General features: G+C 50.4%; 1 protein-coding gene across 1 annotated transcript; it reads right to left on the bottom strand.

Annotated features, from left to right (window-relative positions):
- Window positions 1-1,253: 1,253 nt before the first annotated feature.
- IVD (isovaleryl-CoA dehydrogenase) lies at window positions 1,254-16,366 on the bottom strand. Its single transcript, XM_056133424.1, has 12 exons — window positions 16,197-16,366; window positions 14,240-14,329; window positions 13,936-13,987; window positions 11,398-11,567; window positions 9,688-9,781; window positions 9,360-9,496; window positions 7,963-8,059; window positions 6,133-6,226; window positions 5,429-5,510; window positions 3,160-3,264; window positions 3,000-3,072; window positions 1,254-2,426 (listed from the first exon to the last, which is right to left on the bottom strand). Exons 1-12 carry the CDS (start codon window positions 16,347-16,349, stop codon window positions 2,293-2,295), a joined length of 1,281 nt encoding a protein of 426 aa, XP_055989399.1. The 5' UTR covers window positions 16,350-16,366; the 3' UTR covers window positions 1,254-2,292.
- Between the last annotated feature and the right edge of the window lie 10,227 nt (window positions 16,367-26,593).

The raw sequence follows: 26,593 nt of genomic DNA, 5'->3' as shown, positions 1-26,593 counted from the left end.
TATGACCCCCCTCCCTCCCAAAAAAAAAGAAAAAGAAAAATGAGACTTGAAAGGTCACAACAGAGGCAAAGGGCTGCTTCTACCTGATTCTGTGTTAGAATTAGGTCTCTAGGGGAATGTCCTCTAGGCCCCCAATGAGCTCTAATAGATTGCCTGGGTCGTATCATTACCCCGTGCAGGTCATTCGATTCAGGACCCACTGAAATCAAACCCAAGTTGGCTGCGTGCAAGGCAAACACCCTGCCTGCTGTGATATCACACCAGCCCCCTGCAGGTTTAGTTCTGGTCGGGGTGTGTCCAAGCTTCTGCCTTGCCATTCCACAGGAAAAACAATAGGAAAACCAAGAACAGGATAGTTGTCCAAAGGGGATCAGAGGACAGGATAGGGTGAGGGCAACCCCCTAAAAAAAGAGGGATTGGAAGTGGTGGTTCCAGGAAGGGGCAGATGGGTAGCCTGGTGCTCACTGACATCCTGTATGCCAAGAGCCCCCCCACCCGCACCCCACTCTTACATTCACAACTCACGCCTCTTGTCTTTTTTTTCTTTTGTTTTATTTTTAAACATTCTTATTTCACACAAAGCATATCAGGAGAACAATCACGTTCTCCCCAAGTCGGTGACCGGTCTTCGTGACCAATACTGACAGGGCAGAACATCTCCGTCTGTCAGATGCGGAGTGTGTCTGGACTGGTTCTGGCTATGCAGGAAACCCAAGCAGACCACTCCAGCCATGTTCACCTGCACCCTGCTGGCACCTGACGGCGCCCCAAAGTCTTGCGTCCTCTACTCAGGCTGGAACTGGACAAGGCTCAAGCAAGCCTCAGGCTGTGAATGGGGTTTGGCTCCAGGCCAGGACCTAAAGCCAGAGCAGGCACCTCTGGGCTGCCAGCCCAGAAAACAAGTAGTCACTGAGAACCCAGCTGGGGTGGACCCTCGCCCTGTCTCTGGCGGGACTCAGGGGGCTGTGCGGGGGCTCTGCTGACATTCTCCCACCCCCCATTTCTGCTGCTCTGCCTCCCAGCTCCAGTTCTGACCTTGGGAAGGCAAAACAGATGTAGCTTTGGGCTCCCTTTCTAAGTGGCTGGGCGGGGAGGTGGGTGTGTGTAGCGGGAGGGGGGAGAGATGTCCTCCATCCTGAAGGCTGATTTCCCCCCTCAGTCCCACCCTGTCACTCTCCCCGGACATGGTGGGGAGGCAGCCGGAGGGAAGCCACGCCACACTGATTCCTGCAAACAACCAGTGTAACAGCAGGTAAGTTTTGCTTCAAAATCCTTTAATACAAAATGGCAGAAGCCGCTGTGCTGTTGTAACAAAAGGAGCCACAGGGTGTCCGGAGAAATGTACTCCGGCAGAAGCTGCTGGAATCCGGCCAGCCCACCCAGGCCTGCCCCCCCCCCCAACCCGCCCTGCAGCTGTGGGTGTCACGTGTTTGGCTGGAGTGTAGTACTCAGAGGTGCTGCGGCCCCAGTGCAGGCTGGTCCCACACAAGTATGGGGGTGCCTTGGCCCCACTGTGGAATCAGGGCACATCAGGTTTCAGAGAGGCCTTATCCCAGAGGTCCATTCCAAGCGGGGAATCCCGGGTGGGGGGAGAAGGGGGGTTGCCACAGAACAGGGGCTTGCTCACAAGCCTGCCCACAAGATGGGCAGAAAGAAAGGCTAGATTTGGGGGTGGAGGGAGTTCTCCAGGAAGAAAAGAAATAATTAAGTTTGTTTAAAGGGAAGAGGGTAATACTTCTAGTTCACTTGGGCAGAGATAGCCCTGCCAAAGGGTCATCAAGAAAAAGGGGCAACCCCAATACTTATCCAGGATTTTTTTTTTTTTGGACCACAGCTAATAAAGCTAAAGGATTACTCCTGGCTCTGTGCTCAGGAATTACTCCTGGTGGTGCTTGGGGGACCAGATAGGATGCTGGGGATTGAACCTGGGTTGGCTGTGTGCAGGCAAAATGCCCTACCAGCTGTGTTATCTATCACTCCAGCCCCAGGTACCTTTTCTGGAGATGGGGGTGCGACAGGACTGGGAGTTGGAGGGCAAGGACTGTTGGCGAAGCCCTCTCAGTATGCCCAGACGCTGTTCGCAGGCTGGCTGGCGTGGCTCAGAGGCCCATGGTGCCAGGTTGGGGGGTGGGGGGGCGGGGAGCTAGAGTCCTCCTGCAGAGGCCAGAGGGCTGATGAAGCAGGACATCTGAGCTGTGAGCTTGCCTCCGGCAGAGAAGGACTGCTGCCACTTGTCCTGCCCAGAAAAGGCATCTAGGTGGTGGGAAAGGGGGTGGCCGGCTTGTCTCCAGGTTAGTGGAAGTCCGAGTTGAAGGATCTGCCGATGACCAGCCGCCTCACCTCGCTCGTGCCAGCCCCGATCTCATAGAGTTTGGCATCTCGCAGGAAGCGGCCCATGGGAAAGTCATTGATGTAGCCATTGCCACCTGCAGCCAGGATCAGGTGGGGATGAGAGAGGCCAGGAAGAGTGATGGGCAGAGGGCAGCAAAGGGCATGGGATACAGTCCCCTGGGGAAGAGCAGTGGATGAGGGGGTGGGGGGTGGGGGGTGGGGGGTTACTCGAGTGCTGAGGAATCCAGAGGAGGGAGCTTCTGCCTGACATGTAGGAGGGGGACAAGATACAGCACAGCATTCCTTTTCTTTTGTTTTTTGTCTTCGGGGCACACCTGGTAGTGCTCTGGGGACCTTAACAACTACTTTAACCCTTGTGCTAGCTCTCTGTCAAGTGAAAGGCATTTGCACAGATCTCAGAAGGGCCAGTGGCAGAGCCAGACTCCAAAGCTAAGCCGTCTGGCTGGTGTTTGAGCTCATCTGCTGCTGATGGGCCCAACCTGCCCTGTCCATCCCCAGGGCCCAGGGCAAGCACCCCTCTTTCTAGCACCCGGGGCAGAAGAGCCCTAAGGGCACCAGCTCAGCTGGGCTGGAGAAGCACAAAGTGAGGCATGATGGGCAAATCTCTCTGAAGGCAGCTGCGGGCTCTGGACGTGGGGATCACTCACCGAAACACTGGATGCCATCCAGGGCTACCTGGGTGGCACACTCAGCTGCGTACAGGATCACACCGGCGCAGTCCTGCCGGGGAGGCACTGGGTGAGCAGGGGCCCTGACAGCCTTCACGGAGCGGGGGCCCAGACTCCCTCCTCTGAGGCCTGACCTTACCTTGGGGGTGCAGTGGCCCTCATCGCAGGCCTTGGCCACGTTGTAGACATACTGCCGACTGGCCATGAGGCGGGTGTACATGTCAGCCATCTTCCCTTGCATCAGCTGGGCACACAGAGGGCACACGTCAACAGGTTGAGCTATGGTCCCCGCTGAACACACTCCCTTAGCACTGACACAGCAGCAGCAGCCGGCAGGACAGAGGCCTCACCAGGGACAGGGGACGCGGAGGTGCAGGTATGAAAGGCAGGCGAGAGTCCCGCCACACTGGATGTCAGTGACATGTCCTCCATCCTCCCACCCTTGCCAGGCCCCACAGCAGCCCTTTTTTTTTTTTTTTTTTACTTTTTGCGGCCAACATGGCCAACCCGAGTTCGATTCCTCCACCCCTCTCGGAGAGCCCGGCAAGCTACCGAGAGTATTCGATATGCCAGACACAGTAACAACAAAGTCTCCAATGGAGACGTTACTGGGCCCACTCGAGCAAATCAACGATCAACGGGAGGGCCTTTACCTTTTTTTTTTACTTTTTGAGTAAAAAAGCCACAGCCATGCTTAAGACCACTCCACACGTTCGGACGAGCCTCACGCATGAAGGAGCCAGCAGAGGAACCCAGGTGTGTGGGACCTGGGGTGTAGATCTCTAAGCCTGCTTGGATTGGGACTGGGCCTCCTCCACCCAGATCCCCCATCTTCCAGTAGCTAGGCTTTACACCCACCAATTGCCCCCAGTGCCGTGTAATCCCATCAATGGCTAAGACCCAGAGACTAAAAATCCAGCTCCCGGAAGTGAGCGGCCACATTTGCAGCCACGCTACATCTTATTATCTAGTTTTTATTCTGGAGAACCTGGCAGGCTACCGAAAGTATCCTGCCTACATGGCAGAGTCTGGCAAACTCCCCGTGGCGTATACAATATGCCAAAAACCAGTAACAATGATGGGTCTCATTCTCCTGACCCTGAAAGAGCCTCCAATGTGGCACTTTCTAAAATCTCAGGGCTAGGACAAAGGAGACGTTACTGGTGCCTGCTTGAGGAAATTAATGAACAACAGGATGACAGTGATAACAGTGATAACTTTTTGAGTCATGCCCGGCAATACTCAGGGGTCATTCCTGGCTCTGCACTCAGGAATCATTCCTGGTGGTTCATGGGTAGACTATATGGGATGCCAGGGATTGAATTTGGGTTGGCCGCGCGCAAGGGAAACACTCTCTCTGCTATGCTATCACTCCAGCCCCTGCAGCAGCTTCACTTGTTTATGTTTATGTTTATTATTTTGGGTGTGGGGGGCCACACATGGTGGTGCTCAGGGATCACTCCTAGTGGAGTTCTGGGAGGGCAGTGGATGGAACCTGGGCCGGCCATGCACAAGGCAAGTGCCTTCCCTGCTGTGCTAGCATTTAGGCCCACTCTTTTATTTTTATTCAAACAGTTATTATTACTTATCTTTTTTGGGTTTTTTTGGAGGTGGGGTGGTGGTGTTGGATGTTGGATTGTACCCAATGGTGTTCAGAAGCTATTACTTGCCCTGTGCTAGGGAACCATGTGTGGTACAAGGGGTTGAACCGCGGTCAGTTGTGTGCAAGGCAAGTGCCTTATCCCCCCGCGCCCCCACCCCCTATCGTTCTAGCTATGCTATCTTTCCAGCTCTAACATTTTATTAGTTTATCTTTCTCTCAGCCTGCGGCATGTTATTTTATTTGGGGGGGGGGGGGTGTCACACCAGCTGTGTTTAGGGATCACTCCTGGCAGTGCTCAGGAGACTGAATGTGGTCTTGAACATGGGTCAGCCACCTGCAATGCAAGTAACTTAACCCCTGGACTATCTCTCCAGCCCCTGCCTATAGCATCTTAAAACAACAAAAACAGAATAAGCTGCTCCCCTTTCCCACAGGCCTCCCCACCACCAGCATGCTGACTTCATCTCAAAGGGAAACTGAGACAAGAGGATCCTTTGGGCCCACGTGCCACACTTCAAACTCACCTTGCTGGCCAGAGCAGTGGCCTTCCCTCACTTAGGAAAGAAAAGTGAAAGCTTTTTTCTTTTCTTTTTTTTTTTTGGCTTTTTGGGTCACAACCGGTGATGCACAGGGGATACTCCTGGCTCTTCACTCAGGAATTATTCCTGGCGGTGCTTGGGGGACCACATGGGATGCTGGGAATCGAGCCCGGGTCGGCTGCATGCAAGGTAAACACCCTACCCTCTGTGCTTTTGCTCCAGCCCCCAAAGTGGAAGCTGTAGCTCCCCCAAGCCCCCCCTCTCACCTGGAAGTGGCCGATCTTCTGGCCAAAGGCTTCCCTCACGTGCAGGTAGGGGATCGTGTGGTCGAGCACGGCCTGCATGATGCTGCCGGGGAGGAGGAAGACGCTGGAGAGATGCCTCACCGGCCCCCCACAGCCTGCCTGGGCAGAGGGTCAGTGTGGACAGGCCTGGAGGGCAGGGGTGGGTGCAAGCTGGAATCCCGGAGCAGGGGAAGAGGGAAGATGAGGACTGTGTCACCCTCGCAGTCACCCTGTGGCTGCCCAGACCAAGCCCATCCCCGGACGGGACCGGAGGAAACAAGCCTGGGTGTCTTGTGTCACACCCCAGTCTCTATGCCACTGACCCTCACACCTTCCTGGTCACTGAATCGTGTTTGCCTTCTGTGTGACTTCCACAAGGGGTTGGGGGTGGGGGGTGGGGTTGAGCTTCTCTGCTGGCTGGCTGGTTTGGAACAAATCATATCCAGGGGTGCTTGATGACTTCTTTGGGCTCAGGGCTCACTCCCTGGCAGTGCTGAGATCGAACCTGGGATTTCTGCATGCACAGCATGCTTCCCCACCCACGAAGCCATCTTCCCAGCAGAGAAAGAAGTTCTTTCTGTGTCCAGGAGGAATAGGCAGCCCCTCTGGCCTCCGGGGGAAGGCTGCAGCGACACCACCTGGCAAGGGGCACCCTAGCATCCCATGCCCCTGAACCTTGCACTTACCCAAGGGGTCCGCCAGCCAGCACCAGGCGCTCGAGGTCCAGCCCGCTCATCAGCACATAGACACCTTTACTCAAATGACCCAGGATGTTGGCAGCTGCCGGGAGAGGTGGTCATTCAGAGGTAGCGTCTGCAGCCTTGGCTTTGCTGCACACTCTTAGGTTTGGTTTGTCTACCTTTTTGGTTTGGGGGCTACCGCCAGTGGTACTCAGAAGCTATTCCTGACTCTGTGCTTAGGAGTTGGCCCTGGACAGTGCAAGGAGGAATGACATGAGCCACTGGGGATTTGGGCGAGGCTTGGAAAGATGCAAGGCAAATGTCTTGACCACTGGACTATCTCTTTTAAGTCTGGGGGTATGGGGATGGCCCTCTCTAAGGCCGTGTGAATTCACCTGGCTTTCAATTAGTGTTCCAGTGAGGAAACGGGTGAGGTTTACCGAGGAGAGCCTGCTAGAGTTGCCCGTCCCCAACTCCCCAGACCAGACCAAGGCCCACGTATAGCTCTTCCCCTTCTCTTCTTGGGTTGCCCTGGAGGGGATGAAGAGAAGCAAGTCTGGCCTGAAGTCCTGCAGCCCAATTCTCTTAATACCTAATCTCGCAAGGGAAATGAGACCCTCTGGATCTTGGGTCAAGGGTCACCTCATGCACGCAGTGACATGGAAAAGTCTCTATCCACATGGTGACAGGAACGGCTGGGCATCTCTCCCCAACCCCCATGCTAGGACACTGTGGCTGGGAGGCAGCAAGAACAGGAAACTGAGGACAGATAGCACTAACATGTGAGCCTTTAATGCCATGACTGGTGGAGCCCACACTGGCCCCTTCCCTGGATTCTCTGTTACCCACATGTCCTCGTCCCAGGTGGGGGACACTGGGGTCGTGGACTGCAGGCATGGAGCAATCTGACTGAGTGAGCAAACCACTGCATCAGCGCCCAAGGGTGTGGCCTCTCAGTTAGACGGGGGCAGGAAAATATTCCAGCACCCACTGAACTGTCTCCTTTCAGAGTCTGAATCTGCCCATTCCTTCAGAGGGGGGTTTTGTGGCATTAACAGAGGCTTCATACAGACCGTGCAGGCAGTGTGCAGATGAGGGAGGAGATCTATCTCCTCCCGTTTCCTTCCCTTCTTCCCTTCTTCCCTCCCTCCCTTCCTTCCTTCCTTTCTTCCTTCCTTTCTTCCTTCCTTCTTCCTTTTTTTTTGATTTTGTGGCAACACTTGGTGCTCAGGGCTTACTCCTGGTTCTGCGCTCAGGGATCACTCCTGGAGGGCTCTGGGGACCATATGTAGAGCCAGGGATTGAACCCAGATGGGCAATGTACAAAGCAAGCATCTGATCACTGCACTATCTGACCAGCCCAGATTGTTTTTTCGTTTTTGTTTTTGATAAATCTTTTTTTTTTCTTTTTGAGTCATACCCAGTGATGCACAGGGGTTACTCCTGGCTCATGCACTCAGGAATTACTTCTGGCAGTGCTCAGGGGACCATATGGGATGCTGGGAATCGAACCTGGGTTGGCCGAGTGCAAGGCAAACGTTCTACCTGCTGTGCTATCACTCCAGCCCCTTGTTTCTGTTTTGTTGTGCTAGGGATCTAACCTAGGGCTTCACACAATAAGGAAAGGGCTGAGTCACTGAGTTCCATCTACCCTGCCCAAGGTCTGAGCTGAACTGCGAAGCACAGTTACTGCTGTCCCCCTCCTCCCCCACCACCCCAGGAAGCCGGCCTTCCCTGCAGCACCCTCAGGTTTAGGGTCCCACACGAGCTTCTTTAATGCGCTTTCTCAGCTTTCCAGGGGGTCTGGACAGGGGTACCCCATTCTCACAGACTCACCAGGCACCTTGCAGTCTTCAAAGACCAGCTCACAGGTGTTGGAGCCGCGCATGCCCAGCTTGTCCAGCTTCTTGGCGGTGCTGAAGCCAGGCATCCCCTTTGTAGGAACAGAAGGTAGCCTCGAATACAGAGCAGCCCCCGAGCCGCCAAGTGAAGGCAGGACCCCAGGGAAGGGACCCTCTCCCCATCAGGTCCCGTCAGCCCCCGTGCTTGCGTCCTGCCGCAGAGCACGCAGCCCCTTTCTGCGGGCTGCAGCTCTGTTCCTGGAAGTCTGGGTTCCAGCACCTGGACTCCTCTGCAGCACCGCTCACTTCCCAGAGGAAATGCCACAAGATCCTTCTGCCCCTCCTGGCTTGCTTTTCTTTCTTCAGGGGCAGTCAACCCGAGTGCTCCTCCCCACCCAGGACTGACTGGCCCATCTACAGCCCCGTGGAGCATCCCTGTGTGCTACTCGCACTGAGATTTCCCATCTGTGCCCGGCCCCTTGAGCTACGCACATCGCTCCTCCCATCTCAGCTCCTCTCCCGAGGAGGGTGCTGCCGCCTTCTCGGCACCCATACAGGAAGCTCCCTCCGAAACCCCACCTCTGTGATCCCCAGCCCATACGGAGGACTGATCTCTTTGCTTTCTCCTAACTGAACAGTAATTGGCTCATTTCTCCCCCGGAGGAAAGCAAGCTCAAGACTCCTCCAACTGGGGCCGGAGCGATAGCACGGTGGGTAGGGCATTTGCCTTACACGTGGCCGACGCGGGTTCAATTCCCAGCATCCCATATGGTGTATGAGCCAGGAGTAACCCCTGTGCATCACTGGGTGTAACCCAAAAAGGAAAAAAAAAAAAGACTCCCCCAACCCCTTTCCTCCCCCTTTTGCTTTTCTTGGCTTTTGGTCCAGACCTGGCAATGCCCTGGGCTTACTTCTGGCTCTGATCAGGGATCACTCCTGGCAGTGCTCCAGGGACTGCATATGTGGTGCCCAGGGATTGAACCAACGTTCGCTGTGTCAAGGGCAAGCCCCCTTACCCTCTGTACTAGCTCTTTGGCCCAGATGCCCCATTTCTCATTCTGATTCCCATTAGCTCCTTCCAGACTCTGATCGCCAGATCTGCCTCAAGCCACCTTCACTCTCCACCTGTGTTCCCCTCATTTTTGTTTCTTGCAGCTGATACCGCCCAGGCCACCGATGATACCCTGAAGACAAAGACAGAGGGCTCTTCTCTCCTCGGTCCTCCTATAGAGTGTGGCTCTAAGGAAGAGGCCCACCATCCAGGATGCCACTTTCTAACCCGTCTGCTTGCCTGCCTCAGCTCACCCCAGGGAGCCTTGGCCAAGTGCACGACACTGCCAACGTTGGCCCTCGGCTGAAGAACATCGCTGCTGTCTCTCTCCCCATGCTCACCTTCTCCACGATGAAGGCGGTTATACCCCGAGAAGCTGGCACAGCGGTGGTGTCTGTCTTGGCATAGACAATAAGGACATCGGCATCGGGGCCATTGGTGATCCAGAATTTATTGCCGTTCAGGACGTAATGATCGCCTAAAAGATTAGGAAGTTAGCCTCTGGTTCCGGCCATGTTGGCCTGTCCTGTCCAGTCCATCTAACTGAGCAAGAAGCTGCCCTGCCAAGGAGACAGTTCTAGGGATCCTGCAGTGCTCCCCCAAACACAGCCCCTCCTCCTGACCAGCTCTCACTGCTTGTTCTAACTCCCACGGCCAGAGAACCCTCACCTTTCTTCTCTGCTTTGAGCTTCATGGAGACAACATCAGAGCCAGCATTGGGCTCGCTCATGGCCAAAGCACCGATATATTCACCGCTGATCAGCTGCAAAGAGAACCCCAAAGGGCTGGTTATGACTTTGGGGGACACTCAGGACCTCCTGATAGTGCATCTTGCCCTGCTCACATGACACCCCTTCAGACTTCTCTCATACCAGCAGATGAGTCACGCAGATATTCAGAAGAGGAACCGAATATCTACAAGGCCCAAAATTTCTCCTCCCCTATTTTCTTTGCAGGCGAAGCTAGTTCTCATCTTGTTAATTTTGGGGATCTCTTGAGCAGTGCTTGGGGGGTTCCAGGACCACTGCTGATGATAGTGAACTTGGTACTGCTCTGGCCCAGCAGTGTTGGGGATCACCAAGGCCACCGACGCTGGGAGACAGTGTGGTGCTAGGAAGCAAGCCTGGGTCTGGCGCATGCACTCCAGCTCTTAGAGAGCCCTGAAAAGGTATCCAGTGAGCCACTCAGGGGTTCTGGCCCTCCTTTGGTTTTGCTTTTCTCTCTCTCTTTTTTTTTTTTTTTTTTGTTTTTTGGGCCATACCTAGCAATGTTAGGGTCCACTCCTGGCTCTGCCCTATACTATTGTTGCAGCCTTACTCTAATTTTCTTTACAGGGGCCATGCAGTGCCAGAGTTGAGCACAGGGGGCAGTAAACTGAATTCAGCACCATGCACATGCAAAGCACGTGTAATCTTCCCTGCCCAGGACCTCTTTTTATGATAAAAGAACCTTCAGTCAAAAGGTTAATATATGGTAGAGAGATAGCTCAAAGAGAGCCTAACGTGTGGGAGCCGCAGATTCGATTCTTGGTCTTCCATAGTCCATCACCATAGTCAGGTAGATCCCCCCCAAAAAGAAGGAAGGAAGGAAGGAAGGAAGGGAGGGAGGGAGGGAGGGAGGGAGGGAGGAAGGAGGAAAGGAAGGAAGAGCAAGTTAGGTCCTTCATAATGGTCTGACTCTTCCTTCCCATTTTCTCCTTTGCTGCAGCTGGGAAGAAGCCAACATCCGAAGTTGCAGATCCCAGGAAAGCACAGCTTCCTTGCTGGCCAGCCATCATCCTCCTGGATACTCAGACTGTCCAGGGTCTCATCTCCGTGATGTCCTGGGATCTGGGAAAGGCACTGCTCTCCAGACTGGCCCACAGGGAGGCCACAGTGACAGTGCTATGGCGTGTGTGATCTCAGATGTGTCAAAAGCTTGATTGATGCCCCGATTTGGGGGGGGGCATGTATCAAGCATACACACAAGGCAAATGCATGGCAAGAGTTTTACCTCTAAGCTACATCCCTGATCCTTGACTGATATATTTAATTTCTTGGTTTGTTTTTGGGCCATACCCAGTGGAATTCAGGGGCAATTCTTGGCTCTGTGCTCAGTTATCACTGGTGGTGCTTGGGGAAACATATGTGCTGCCCAGGATTGGAACCAGGGTCAAGGCAACATGCAAGGCCTTCTCTTGTATGCTATTTCTCTGGCTCCCCACTGAAAAATTTTAAAGTAAATCCCTGACTTGACCCTTTTCTAACCGTGACTTGTTTGGGGCAGGAAGCCATGAAAAGCAGCCGATGATTGTCCCCAGTCAAAGAGAGAGAGAATGTTTCATGGTTAGTGGCTGTACCTTCCGACAAGACCCATGTTTCTCTCATCCCAGTCGCTCACCTTTGGGAGGTATTTCTCCTTCTGGGCCTCATTTCCATTGCGCACGATTTGATTGATGCAGAGGTTGGAGTGGGCACCGTAGCTGAGGCCGACAGATGCAGATGCTCGCGATATCTCCTCCATCACCAGCACGTGCTCCAGGTAGCCCAGGCCGGAGCCACCGTACTGAACTGGGAGTAGAGGCAGGGGGAGGTGGGGCCGTGGGAAAGGGGGGGGGTTAGGTTAGGTCGTGACACTGACAAGAACCTCATACTTCTTGGCAGCAGAGAACCCCTCCACACCCCAGCACTTAATTTCTTTTCCTATGAGGCCAGACAAACAGGATCTGTCCCAGACACCTTTCAAGGTCATAGAACTGGTTCTGCCTGTTGCCTAGGAGCAGTTAAAGTGTAGTTTAAAACAAAAAATTTGGCAATACCTTTTTTTTTTTTGGAGTCACACCCAGCAATGCACAGGGGTTACTCTTGGCTCATGCACTCAGGAATTACTCCTGGCAGTGCTCAGGGGAACCATATGGGGTGCTGGGAATCGAACCTGGGTTGGCCGCATGCAAGGCAAACACCCTGCCCGCTGTGTTCTTGCTCCAGCCCCAGCAATACCTTTTATGACAGACACACCTTAAGGGAAAACCAAAGAATCTGAGCTGCTACAATTTAAAAGTCACAGATAGTTGGGCTGGGGAGATAGTACAGCTAGTAATGCACTTGCCTTGTCCATGGCTGACCCAGGTACCACGTATGGTCCCCAGAGCCCCATCAGAAGTGATCCCTGAGTGCAGGAGTAAGCCCTGAGCACCACTGGGTGTGGTCCAGTCCTTTCACCACCCCGCCCCCCAAAAAGGATGTAGCACTACTTGAATCCTACAGTGCTAGGGGATACCCAGGCCACTCTGGGGAGATTCCGAGGCCTCCAGATGATGCTTGGGGGACCACAGAGTACTGGGGATAGCACCAGAGTCAATGCATGCAAGGCATGCAACTTAATTACTGAGACTATCTCTGCCCCCAGAAGTACAATCTTGTTGTTATTTGGGCCACACCTGGCTCTGTGCTCAGGAAGCATAATGCTCAGTTGATCATATAAGGTATTGGGGATTGAATCTGGGCTGGTGACATGCAAGGCAAACAATCCTGCCCATTGGACTCTCTCTCTCTCTCTCTCATCTTTTTGGGTCACACTTGGCGATGCTCAGGGGTTACTCCTGGCTCTGCACTTAGGAATTACTCCTGGCGGTGCTCAGGGACCATATGGGATACTGGGAATTGAACCTGGGTTGGCCGCGAGCAAGGCAAACACCCTACCCACTGTGCTATCACTCCAGTCCCTGGACTATCTCTTGTCCTCATCAATAGATTCCTTTTCCTTTTTTTTTTCCTCTTTGAGAGGGGGCCACATCCAGCAGTATTTAGGAGTTACTCCTGGTTCTGCACTGAGAAATTACTCCTGGTAGGCTCAGGGGACCTTATGGGATGCCAGAGACTGAACGCGGATCAGCTGCATACAATGCAAATGCCCTACCCACTGTACTACTGCACTGGTCCCCAAAAGTATATTCTTTATGGGGGCTCCTAAGAGCGGGAGAGTGTTGCTTGAGAATCCCCAGCAGTCACACCCATGCCATGTGATGTTCAAATGGGGACATGTTAATGTGTAAGGAGTTTCATTTAATCATTACTCATTATGTAACTTTCTGTGATGGTTAAACTTCCTCTAGGAGGTGAAGGCAGGATGTGGTAAGTACATTGATCCACCTCTGCTCCCACCTCCAGGTCGAGGGGGGTCCTCATCCACTCTGCTGGCATGGCCATGTGCTCCCTGAACCCCGAGCCTGGCCGGGCCTCTCCTTCAGAAGCTCTGGGGCAGGGCCAGTCCACTAACTTGTCATCTGGTCACGCATGTAGGAGGCGTTCAGGCAGGCTTCGCCCTCACCTCCCACCCCCGGCTGCTCCCAAATGAGCCCCTGGGTCAAGCTGTGTGCAGAGAGAACTAAGGCTGCTGCTACAGGGACACATTAGCTGACAGCGATCCTGCCTGTTATCAGGAAGGCACATCTTAGGGATTCAGGGACACAGCAAGGAAAGTGAGGCACTGAGACAACTGCTCACCCAGAGAGTTTTCTAAAATCCCCAAGTCACCTTGTTTTATGGTTTTGTGGTGGTGCTGGGGGTGCTGGTGGAATGTGGAGAAGGATGTTCCAGGAATTGAACCCAGGGCTCAGCATACAAAGACATGCTCTAGCCCTTTAAACGATCTCTCTGGCCCAAAGCTCACTATTAAGGAGACTGATTTCAAAAGTCTGTGTATTCTGATGCAAGAGAAATACACTGATCCTTTGTTTTCTCACTTCACTGCCTAAATAAACACCGGACAGACTCTTCTCTGGGCTACTAGATGCTTTGAGTATTAAAGAGAGAAAGATATTCAGGAGTTCTTCTAACATGATCCTTCTCTTCCTGTCCCTCTTCCTTTGGGAAGGGTGTTAAAGGGCATGGAAAAAAGTTTTCTTTAGTGGGGAAAAAAAAACCCAACTATACTCACCAGGGGCTGTGATGCCCAAGACTCCCAAGTTCCCCAGCTGCTTCCAAAACTCCTGCCAACAGAACGAAGTCAGGGTGATGAGGCGGGAGAAGCAGCAGTCAGTCATATCCAGTGAAACCCAAATACTCCACAGAAAGGGGCTGCATTTTTAGGGAAGTCTCAGTACCAGAGACTGTGTGAGCCCTTCTGAGGGGCAGGGCCCCCAAGACCTTTCCAACTCAGCACCCAGACTGTACTCCCTCCACCTTAGCACCCAGACTGCACCCCAGCCCCCCGACTCCCCAGCATGGACCCCAGAACTCACTCGCAGATTCTTGAACTCATTGCTCTGATCAATCTCTTGTGCCTGGGGGGCGAGGTTCTCCTGAAGGAACTTAGCCATGGTCTGTCGAAGCTGCGGGGGGCGGGGGGGAGGGAAGATGCGAACAGATGCTGTTGAAACCGTCTGATACTGCTGAGGATAGCATCTCCAGGACTGAGGATGCAGTTTGGGACAAGGAACCTCACCAGGAAGCATCAAGCTAAAACCTGGAAGCTCCACCAGGTAAACTTTCTCAGAAATGATCCTTGCCTCATATAATCTTCCACTAGGGGCTAGAGTGATAGTACTAGTCATTTGTAAGACACTTGACCGGCATGTGGTTGACCCATGTTCAATGCCTGGTACCATATATGGTCCCCAGAACCTCATCAGGAGTGACTCCTGAGGGTGGAGCCAAGAATAGGCCCTGAGTACTTTGGGGTGTGCCCCCCCCAACAAAAGAAAACGAAACAAAAATCTTCCATTGTTGGAGGCGGGGGTGGAGCCATATCTCTGAGTGTTAAGCAGCTTATTCCTGGAAGTGGTCAATGGACCATGTCATGCTGAGGAACATATGCATTGTGTTCTGCTCACTGAGCTAGTTCTCTCTGTCCCTTACCTGGTTATGCTTAGGTGCCGGCATGTCCACACCAGCAGTGTTCGGGGGCCATGGAGGGCAGGTATCAAACCCAGGATCTTGCCCATGGAAGGCTTATTTATGTTAAATCACTTTAGCAACATCCCCACTATGAAGGTTGTTTTGAAATGTCACTCAGGGAAGAGACAGGACAGGGCTTAAGGCAGTTCCCTCTAAGTGTCAGACCCCTGTTCAATTCCTGGCACCATATACTTTTCCAAGAGCAACAAGGGTGATCCCTGGACATAGAGCCAGGGATAGACACTGAGCACCATCAGTTGTGACTCCCAAACCAATATAAACAAATAAAACATAACTCTCCTACACAAGTATTCCACGGCTTTCCACTGTGCTTAGCTGAGCCCCACCAGCTGGCCCCTGCTGACCCATCCTTCCCCTACCTCTCAGCATCCGAACTCCCCTCCTGCCCTCCACTCTCCCCTCTCTGCCCCTCCCCCTCCAGTTCAGTTCCTGCCACACTTCCTTCAGTTCTATGCACTGCATGCCAGGTTCTTTCCCACCAGTGAACTTAGCTTTTGGTCACACCCAGTGGTGCTCAGGCATCACTCCTGGTGAGGCTCAGCTGCATGCCAAGAAAGCACCCTGCCCAGGTACCATTAGAGTGCAAGCAAGTATAAAACAGTGTCCTAATCCTGCTGAGAAATCCTTTTTGCCAGAGGTGATTCTGAGAATTCTTGTTCATTGCTCACCCAGAGTGTAGTCCAGGAAGATTCTAGTACCTCCTCAAAGACAAAAGGCGAATCTTGTTCCAGGTCAACTCCAAGCCTACATACACAAGCATGCCCCCCGGGTCACTGCAACTGAATATGATCATCTGTTCAGTTGTATCAAGTCTTTACTCTTCTCTGTGTTTTGCCCAATAGGGCCAGATCTTAGTGGCGGATAGCTCGTGCATTAAACAACAACAATAACAACAATCCAGAAGTGAGTGAAAAAATAAGAGATTTCTCAAGTGATGATTTACTAAGGCGGAGAAGCACAGGCTTAGACAACTTTTTGGAGGTTAAGAGTCCGCCTTCGGACGGCTTGGGTTTTTTTTTTTTTTTGCCATATGCACAGAGCCATGCCAACTCTCAGCCATGCCAACTCTTCAGCCTCCTAGGAGAGTTTCTAACCCCCTCTCCCTCTCCCTCTCCTCATGCGGGGAGCAGGGCCTAGCGGTCCGAGTGGGGCCGAGGCCCGCGCTTGTGCCCTGCAGGCGCTCCCGTGCCCGAGGCGCTCGCGGCAGGACGGGTGCCAGGAGGAGTTGGCGCTGCCACCCAGCACGCTGATGGGGCCGCGGCGGGGGATCAGACGCCCTACCTGCTTCTGCTCCTCTGTTAGTCCATTGATAGCATCGTCCACGGGCAACAGCGAGTGGGCCCGTTGGGAAACGAGGCCTGCGAGCAGCCGCAGCGGAGGACGCAGCCTCCAACTCGCCACGCGTCTGCCCAGAAGCCAGCCCGTAGTCGCCATCTCTGCAGGTCCGGGCACCCCGGCAGCCGAGGCTTATAAACCTGCGTCCCTGGGCTCCACCAATCCCCGTCTTCACCGCCCCCAAGCCCCACCCAATCGGCGAAGGGGTGGGTCTGCAGTGACCAATCCTCTCGCGCGGATCTCTGAAGGCCGCGCTGCCCTTGGCCACGGCGCGAGCCAATCAGCTGTGACCCCGGCGAGGGTGCGGGCTGCAGCCTGGGTCCGGTGCGTGTCCGCGGGAGGAGGTGGGGTCTTTTGGAGTCAAGAGCCGCGGAAGCGTTTTCTCGCTGGAGTCGAGGACGAACTATCTCTTGATGTAATAACACAAGCTCCAGCTACAGAAGCCTCTCCGGGCCGGAAGGAGAATATTCGAACAGCAGATCCAGTGTTTGAAAAAGAAACGGTGAAGGCAAATCTGAAATAGCTGACCGCCAAAGTAGCCGTGTTTTACTGTGCACACTGATTATGACTTTGTAAAATCTGCTTTATTATGTACTAGGGAAACACTTTGCTGTAGTATATGACTTCTTATTATTATGTAACAGATGTTTGGTTAATTTTATTTTTAATTTATTTTTAATTTTTATTTTAGTTTGGTTTGGGGGCCACAAAGCGGTGAAGCTCAGGGATCATCCCTGGCCGGGTGCAGGGCACTATATTCATATGGGTTTTCAGGGATCGAACTCGAATTGGCCACCTGCAAGGCAAGTGCACTGCCTGCTGTACTATCTCTCTGACCCCCAGCCTGACTGTTTTTAAAATGCATATTTTGTTATTTCGTTTTGGGGCCACTGGGGGACCATGGAATGTTTGACCGAAGAGATCATACCCAAAGTACCTGCATGAAAGGCACTTAACTCACCTCTTTGAGCTGGATACCCTGAAGGTTCTATGTGGGCTTTTTTTTGTTGTTATTTTTGGTTCACACTCCTAGTACTCAGGGCATACACCTGACTTTGTGCTTGTAATCATTCCTGGCTCTGCACTCAGGAACTACCAGTGGTTTGTCAGGGATCCAACTCCAGTTGGCCACATGCTAGTGTGTGTGTGTGTGTGTGTGTGTGTGTGTGTGTGTGTGTGTGTTTTGGTTTGGGTCATAGCTGGTGGTTCTGGGAGCACGACTCCTGGCTCAGTGTTGAAGGGTCACTCCTGGTAGTTCTGGGGTCCTTGGGTGTGCTGAGAACCAAACGGGCCTCTTGCATGCAAACCTATATAAAATAGTCTTTTTGAAACCCCAGCCTACTATCAATATTAAACAAGGACAGGCTGTGTTTGTCCTGATGTCTAAAGATAAGGACCAATGGGGATTAGCAATCAAGAAATAACCAATGAAACTGGGGAATTATGTTGTTCATTCTGGCATCCACTGGTACCACTGGTCTGAGGGCTACCTGCATTCTTTCCTGATCTTTCCATATAGAAACCCTTCTGGTGACCATGCAGCCCAAGATCGCTGTTTTGAGGATAGGGGTCCCCAATCTTCCAACCTGCTGGTGTGTTGCCAATGAAATCTGCTGTGTGGCCCAAAAACCAATGAATCAATCAATAATCTGTACCTCGCCTCCTCTGCAGTTGGGTCTGACCATCTGAGCATTATCTTTTCTTGAAATTAATATAAATGGGTTTGCCCATTTCATCAAGTATATTGGCAAAAATCACTCCAAAAGTCCTCTAAGTTTTTCATTCTGATCATATATGAAGGCTGTCCTCTTTGAATCAATATACCAGTAATTTGCAATTTTTTTCTCGATTGTTGTTAGTGCTAATTGTTACAATTATTAGCATTCATTTTGTTGTGAATTTTATGTATATTTTTCTATTGCTTTTATTTTTATTTGATTTTGGGGCTGCATCTTGTGATGCTTAGGAGTTACTCTTGGCTCTGCACTCAGGAATTACTCCTGGTGGTATTTGGGGGACCATCTGAGATGCCAGGGATCAAACCCTGGTCAGTAGCATGCAAGGCAAAACCTCTACCACTGTGCTATGGCTCTGGCCCCTCTATTGCTTATTTTTTAAAAGTTTATTGTGATTTCGTTCATCTTTGTTTTGTTTGTTTTTATTTTTGTGTCATGCTTGGGGAGTACTCCTAGCTCTGGCCTCAAGAATTACTGCTGGAGTTGCTCAGAGAACCATATAGAACCATATAAGGTAGGGATTAAACCCCAGTCAGCTGCATGCAAGGCAAACGCCCTACGCATGGTACTATCACTTCAGCCCTTTGTGATTTCTTCTTAAACTTCCTAATAATCTGACTTCTTTCCCACTGTGCTTGGGGGTGTCACTCCCAACAGTGCTTGAGAACATGTGGTGGCAGAGCTTGAACCTGAGCCTCCTCCATATTAAAACATGCACTCAGCCTGTTGATCTCTCCAACCCAAATGTATACTATAAAAAAAAATTTTTTTTTGGTGGAGGAGCCATACCAGGTGACTCCTGGTTCTGTGCTCAGGGATCATTCTTTGTGGGGCTTGGGGAACCATATGGGATGCCAGGGATTGAAGTCATGTATGCCATGTGCAAGGCAAAAGCCCTACCTACTGTACTATCACTCTGGTCCTTAACTTTTTTTTTTCAAAAATTGTTTTAAATGAAAAAGGGTTCGGAGCAGATTTCCATGTTGGGTTGTGTTTTTGTTTCTATTTTCGTTTTTTTGCAGTAATGGGGATTGAGTGCGGGGCCTCAAACATGCAAGGCAAGTGCTCTACCACTTTATCTTGTACACTTTAGTATACCCTCTTGTGCATCTTACTAAGTCTCAGTACATTTTACTTAAACATTGTACTGGGTGGAGGCAGAGAGTAGTACAGTAGGTAAAGTGCTTGCCTTGGATAGAGCTGACCCAGGTTTGATCCCTGGCAGCACAGATAGCTCCCCTAACATTGCCAGGAAAGAAGCTTCTTGAACATAGAGCTATAAATAAGTCCTGAGCATGTCTGGGTATGGTCCAAAACAAATAAAAATTGTACTGAACCTCCAGAAAATAGGTTAAGGTACTGGAGCACCTGTTTTGCCTGCAGGGGATTAGGTTCGACCCACTCACCCAGAACCACAAGTAGTCATCGCTGACAAGAAGAAGATGGGTACCTACAAGAAGCTCCTGAGCTTCACTGGGTATAGCCCAAAATCCACTAAATGAGTTAATGGAGTGAATCGTATGTAACAAAGTTTCTCATTGTAACCTTCTCCCCACATCCTTTTGGTTTTTGAGCAACATACAGCCATGCTGAGAACTACTCTTTTTTTGGGGAGGGGGCGTGGAGCAGCAACCTGACAATGCTCGGGGCTTACTCCAGGCTCTACATTCAAGGATCACTCCAGGTGGGTTCCTCAGGAGGCCATATGAGATGCCAGGGATCAAAACCAGATCAGCTACATGCAAAACAATTGCCCTACCTGCTGTACTATCTCTCCCATTCAGGGGCTACACTTGATTTATGCTGTTACTCCAGAATGGTGCTAGGGATCAAATCTTGGCCTCCTACATGCAAAGCATGCACTCAATCTTTTGAGCTGTCTCCCCACATTTTTTCAACTTCTTTAAGTGGTTTAAGTGCTTACTATTCAGTGGCAATAAGAACCTTCACAATGTTTTCAACCACCATTGTTCTCCTTTTCCAGAATCTTTCAAGTCTTACAGAAACTGTTTTAAACTGTAACTTCCTCTTTCCTATGATGCCAGGGATCAAAGCATTGAGAACTCAGGCCAAGGCTATTTGGAGGTACTGTATGTAACTTCCTCCCAAAAGCCAGTTGACTCTTGCTTGCTTTTTCAAGCCTGCATTCTCTCTTGAACATGTATTTCTTTTCTCTTGTCTTTCTTCCACTTTGTGAAAGCCCGTGTTCTCACATATTCCTCTCCTCTCCCCTCATGCCTCTTATTTTTTCTCCTTCCCTCCCCTTTTTATTGATTCACTGTGAGGTAAAGTAATTAAATCATACAATCATCAAACACCCATCCCTTCACCAGTGCAGTTTTCCACCACCAAAATCCCCAGTATCCCCCTCCCCCCGTTCCACACCTCCCCCTGCCTGTGTGGCAGACAATTTGCACAATACTCTCTTTCTCTATTTTGGTTACCTTCTATATTTCAAGACTAGTCCCAACATTCATCCCTGCCGAAAAGACAATGCTAGACAATGTGTTTTGTATTGCTTGTTATGGATACAATATGATGTCGTGTGGCCACGAGAGCGGCTGCGCACTCTAGGAATTCTAAAATTTTAATAATTAGGGTCTGCAGAGATTGCTGCAAGCAAGTTGCTCGAGTCCAAGATTTGTTTGTGTGTCTCTGGCTCATGGCCATGTGGGAGCTTAAGTAGACGGTGGCTGTATGTGGGCATCATCTCAGAGTCCAATCGAGGTGGGGGGAAAGAGAAGGACCAACTCCTCCCCTGTCCCTTGAGGGCTGGCGTTTGCCACCCCCGCCACCCATACCTAGAGCTTTTCCCTGAGTTCTAGAAGATGGCAGCCACCGAGACTCCTAGAGGGCAGGCAGAGCGACGGCATCTGCCCCCAACTGGAGTGGCCCAGCGAAAGTGGCCTATTGCAAAGCCCAGAGTCATCTCTGCAGCAAGTTGCTCGCATCCAAGATTTGTTGTGTGTCTCCCCTCATGTCTTTCTAAGTAAATTCCCCCCTCCTTTTTTTTTATTTCCAAGGAGCTTTTATTTTTTATTTTTAAGCTCAATTTTTTTCCCAGTTACAAAGTTGCTTATGGTTGGGTTTTAGTCATACAATGTTACAACACCAGTCCCTTCACCAGTGTTCATTTCCCACCACCCGAAGGATCTAGAATTTCTGTTCCATAAAGTTAGGACTGAGTCCTTTTTGGCAAAGAGCAATGATCCCGAGTCTACAGCCCCCCAAGAACACGGGTGGTAGAGACCCAGGCACATCTGGATGGCCACCTCATGAGACTGGCAGAATGTGAGGGTCCATGCAAGAGGTGCTTGTAGCTGATTTTATGGGTCCTGACCCATTTCCCTTGGTCAAGCAGAGAAGAGGAAGCACTCTTCTCCAGGCTACCTCCCTTGCTCCCCACTTTTACAAGTCATCTGCAACAGGAGGTCAAGGTGCCATGGAGATCCCACGTCACTCTCAGGACCACACCACGGGCAAAAAATGGTAAAAGCTGCTAGAGAAGCACCTGAGAGGCCTGCCTGTTGCCTTCATGGGGTGGCCTGGCTCTTCCCCCTCCAACACTTTCTTGACTTGGAGAAGGAATCTGGCTTTTCCAAAGTCCAGCTCTGTCATGTGACTCTTTTTGTGTCAAAGAGCAAAAACCCACCAGTGAAGGAAATTTCCCCAAGACACTACTAGCACCATTTTGCAACAGAGACTGAAAAAAGTAATTTGTCAAGGAATTTGTCCTGTTGTCCCTCGGGTTTCAACCCTAACATTTTTGATTTCTTGGTTTTCTTGGTGTCCTTAACTCCATTCTTTTAATCCTGCCTTCCATCTTTAACACCACTCGAGATGCAGTTTGTTAAAACTACCATGGTGGTGATTGCCTGCTCATCATGTTGATTCCTCACTTTCTAGATCTGTGGTTCCCTAATTGGGTCAACATGCAGGGATTTCATGGGAGACTTAGAATTTTTGTGAAATCAGGGCCAAGAGTGATAGGACAGTGGGTAGAATGCTTGACTTGCATGTGGCTGAGCAGAGTTTGAATCCTGGCATCCCAAGCCTTATCAGGCATGATCCCTGAGTGCAGAGCCAGGAATAAACTGTAGCACAGCTGGGCATGGCCCACCCCACCAAAAGAAATTAATAGCACCTACTTTCAGTGAATGTAGTGAAGATTGCATAATGTAATAAACTCTTATGACAACATACATAACCACCGCCTGAGGCACTATTACCGAGGAACAGTGAGACTAAGAACACTAAAGGAGGGATATTTGCACTGTGGGTCAGGGCATTTGCTTTGCCTGCAATTGATCCAGGTTCAGTCTGTGTCACTCCATATGGTTCCCTGAACCCTGCCTGATGTGATCCCAGAGCTCAGAGCCAGGAGTAAGACCTGATCACTTCCAGGTGTGGCTAAAATCCCACACATAAACATACTGTATTCATATATTTTTTATTGGGGGTATGAGCCGCATCCAGCAGTGCTTAGGGATTTTTTTTCTTTTTTTTTAAGTTTTTGGAGCACATACCTGGCTGTACTCAGAGCTTACTCCTGACTCAGTTCAGGGATTATTCCTGTTGAGGATCAGGGGGACCATATGGAATGTTGGGGATCTAACTAGTGTTGGCCAAATGCAAGGCATGTGCCCTAGCAGCTGTATAATTTCTCTGGTCCTGAGGGGTCACTGCTGGTGGTGTCAATGATCTAACCTTACAAACATCTTAACCCCTGTGCTATCTCACCACTCCATGAGTACAACTGTAAACCATGCTACAATTAAAACAAAACAAAACAAAAAAGTCAGAGGCTGGAGAGTTCACACAGGGTTAGGTTAAGGTGCTTTCCTTGACTACTAGTCCCTCAGGGGTTACTCCTGAGGGTAGAACTGGGAATAGCCTCTGAGTGCTCAAGAAGTTTGTCCCAAACTAAAACTGTGAATATTCTTGGGTGGTGAGCTAGCTCAATGGGATGGGGCACATGCCTGGCATGAATGAGGCTCATGGGCAATCCCTGGAACTGCATGGCCCTGGAGTAGAGGTACCCCAAGTGGGCCCTCGTATTGCTGGACCTGACCATTAGTCAGCACAATGAACTAAGAACTGCTGGAAACTGTCCCTGAGCACCAACCACTGGGGGGACCCCCCCACCTCCCATGCCATGACACAAGAATTTCATGGGATACTACAATAAAGTTTCTTGTAGTACCCAGTGAGGGTATACAGCTCACTGTTTGCAGAGCTAATATTCTGTTTGGATTTATTGGGCTTAAGCACTTAGAATAACCTTAAGGTACTAAAAGGTAGTTTAGTAGAGCAGCAGAGACCAAAGGGGAGAAAAGGCCAGATGTATAATCGGTGACTGCTGGTGCTGAATCGTGAGGTTAAAGGCCCCCTGTAAGCGAACAGGTAAGGATGAGTAACCACTGCATTGAGATTGTTCTAGGAGGGACTGGGGTAGCATGACGTGGAGCTAAGTTTTCCATAACAGTTATCTACCCTAAGAAGTTAAAAACATTTTTTAAAAGTAAAATTGTTTTATTTAGAAACTGCATGTGTGAGAGGAGAGGAGAAAGAAGGAAAAAAAACTATAAATGTTCATTATAAATTAATTTGGAACTTTCTTCTTTTCTGGAGAAGCCTATGCTCTCTCTTGAACATCTCTCTCTTCAACTTAGCCCTCTAGGCACTGCTGCGGTTGTCTAAGGCATCTACGACAATTAGTAAGCAAGCACTACTCCAACTTGCTTCGCATACCTACTTTGAAAACTCTTCCATTATCAGGAGCCAGAGGAATAGTACAGCAGGGAGGGCATTTGCCTTGCACGGAGCTAACGTGGGTTCAATCCCCAGCACCACCAGGAGTAATCCCTGAGTGCAGAGCCAGAAGTAACCACTGAGTATCACTGGGTGGGGGGAGATTCCCTACCACCAAAGCAAAGAAAAAAACCCAATTAAATAATGCCACAGTAAGTAAAAATCTTTCATTCTTTCTCACTCCCCTTTGACCCTTACCTTGTCTCTCAAATTGAGATGTTCTCATGGGAGGACCCTATAAACTATAAAGATAATCTTGTGTGTGGGGGGTGGGGGTGGAGGGGGAGGCCAGTGCGGGGGTGTGGATGCAGAGGGGAATGAAATTCTTGGCAGTAGTGGGGATCATGTGGTGCCAGTGATTGAACCCAGGTGTCCTTCATGTAAAGCACACACTTCAACTCTCTGAACCAACTTCCTGGACCCCAAAGATAATCTGACTGTTGTTGGTCAGGAACTCTGACCCACAAGATAGACTTTGGCCCAAAGGAGGAAATTTAATCAATCAATCATGCAAGGCCTATGTTCTAGCACTTGAGTTATCTCCTGATCCCCATTTTCTTTGAAGCTTACTCTAAAGCTGGTGCTGGTTTCCTAGCTTGTTTCCCAACTTGTAAGTTGCCTTTTGGGCAATAAAGTCCTTCTTTTTCATCCAGCTGCCCCTGTGATTTCTGGACAATAGTCTTGTTGGGCTGGAGCGATAGCACAGTGGGTAAGGCATTTGCCTTGCACGCAGCCGACATGGCCGACCTGGGTTCAATTCCTCTGCCCCTCTCGGAGAGCCCAGTAAGTTACCGAGAGTATCTCACCCGCACGGCCAAGGCTGGCAAGCTCCCTGTGATGTATTCAATATGCCAAAAAAAAAACCAAAAAAACAGTAACAACAAGTCTCACAATTTGATGTGAGATGTTACTGGTGCCAGCTCGAGCAAATCAATGAACAACGGGAGGACAGTGCTATAGTCTTGTTGGTAAATATGGAGAACACAAGCTGCTGGTGCCAAGCTGGAGCGATCCTAGCACTGATAGAGAGAACACCCTTGTCTTGTCAAGGATCCTAAGACCAGGGGCTCAGTCTCAGAGAACTTACTAGATGGAAGATAAAGATTCTGGCTAAATCAGAAATTTTGTTTTGGGGGCCAGAGAGATAGTACAGAGGGTAGGGTATCTGTCTTGCACGTAGTCGACCCCAGTTCTATCCCCGTCATCCCATATGGTCCCCGAGAACCACCAGAAGTGATAGGAGTGATTCCTGAGTGCAGAGCTCGGGAGTAAGCCTGCACCACTGGGTGTAACCAAAGCCAAAAAAAAAAGAGAGAAATTTTCTTTGTTTTGGACTCACATCCAGCCATGCTCAGAAGACTACACAGGGTGTCAGGGATCAAACTTGGGTTGGTTGCTTGCAAGGCCTACCAGTTCAGCTGGTAAAAAAAACCCTAAAAAACCTTTTTTTTTTTTTTTTATGTTTCTATGCTAAAGCCAGCAGTACAAAGCATGTGTGCAGGGGACTGAACCTGCAGGAGGCTGAAGCCTCCCATGCAAAGCATGTGCACTCTGCCCTTTGGGGTATCGCCCCACCCCAATCTTGAACTTGTTAACTGAGTTAGTTCAACAGTAGGTGGTGGGTATATTTAGATGAAAAGCCTATTCACTTCTCTATTCTGCAACATGAATAGTAACAGAAATTCTTTTTTTAAGCAAAAAATGATTGCTTAAGGGTTGGAGAGGTAACACAGCAGGTAGGGCATTTGCCTTGCACACGGCCGACCCGGGTTCGATTCCCAGCATCCCATATGGCCCTCTGAGCACCACCAGGAGTCACTCCTGAGTGCAGAGCCAGGAGTAACCCCTGTGCATTGCCAGGTGTGACCCAAAAAGCAAAAAATAAATAAATAAAATTCTTCTGCTTGATACTTTGTTGGTGGGTATGTTAAGATTCATTTGAAAGGTTAAGACCTTTCCTACAGTACTATGAATCAAACTTGGCTCAATTTTTTAAAAAAGGCAACACTTCACAATAATAAAATGAAGTTAAAAGCCCCAAGGTGGGGAGGTGGGGGAGAAAATAAATAAAAAGGAAAGCAAAATTGTAAAAAAAAATTAAAGCTCCAAGCTATGGGACCGAGAAGATAGTTCAACAGACTGAGTAAGCACTGCATGGCATTGCATGGTCCCAAGCACCAATGAAAGAGAACCCCAGGTACTGAGCACCACCAGGGGTGACCCAAACATTTGATTGGGGGAAGCCCCACATGATGTATAATATATACCTCATCCCATTTATTAGGCCTTTTCTTCCTTCTTTGGTTTTTGGTCCACAATCAGTAGTGCTCAGGGATCACTTCTGGCAGTGCTCAGGGGATCACACGTGGTGCTGGGAATTAAGCTGGGGTTGGCCATGTGCAAGGTAAGGCAGTGGCCTTACCCCTGTACTCTCCAGCCCTCTTAAGTCATTTCCAGTTAACTTCAAGTTCATAAATTGACAATGAGGTACAAAGCCTGCTGACTTGGCAATGATCAGCTATAACAAAACTGTTTATTTGGGAAGAGGGATCATAATCTGTTTCCACAACCAAGGAGCAGTCCAAATGTGTACTACCCAGGGGTTCACAGGGTGATTTAAAAGACAAAGCAGGGGAGTGGATTAACAAAGGTTATCTGTTTGAAATCATGCACAGGGTAACAGGAGCAGAGAATGTTCCAATGTGGGGTCTCGTAACAACCAGCAGAGGCAGTCCTCCTGAAACTTTCACAATCGCCAACAGGCAAGAACAAGATGCTGATATTCTTGCAAAAGCA

The sequence above is a fragment of the Sorex fumeus genome, unplaced genomic scaffold, assembly GCF_029834395.1.
Source record: "Sorex fumeus unplaced genomic scaffold, SorFum_2.1 ptg000098l, whole genome shotgun sequence".
Lineage (NCBI taxonomy): Eukaryota > Metazoa > Chordata > Mammalia > Eulipotyphla > Soricidae > Sorex > Sorex fumeus.
The sequence above is the reverse complement of the archived record's forward strand: the minus strand, read 5'-3'. Positions and strand labels throughout refer to the sequence as shown.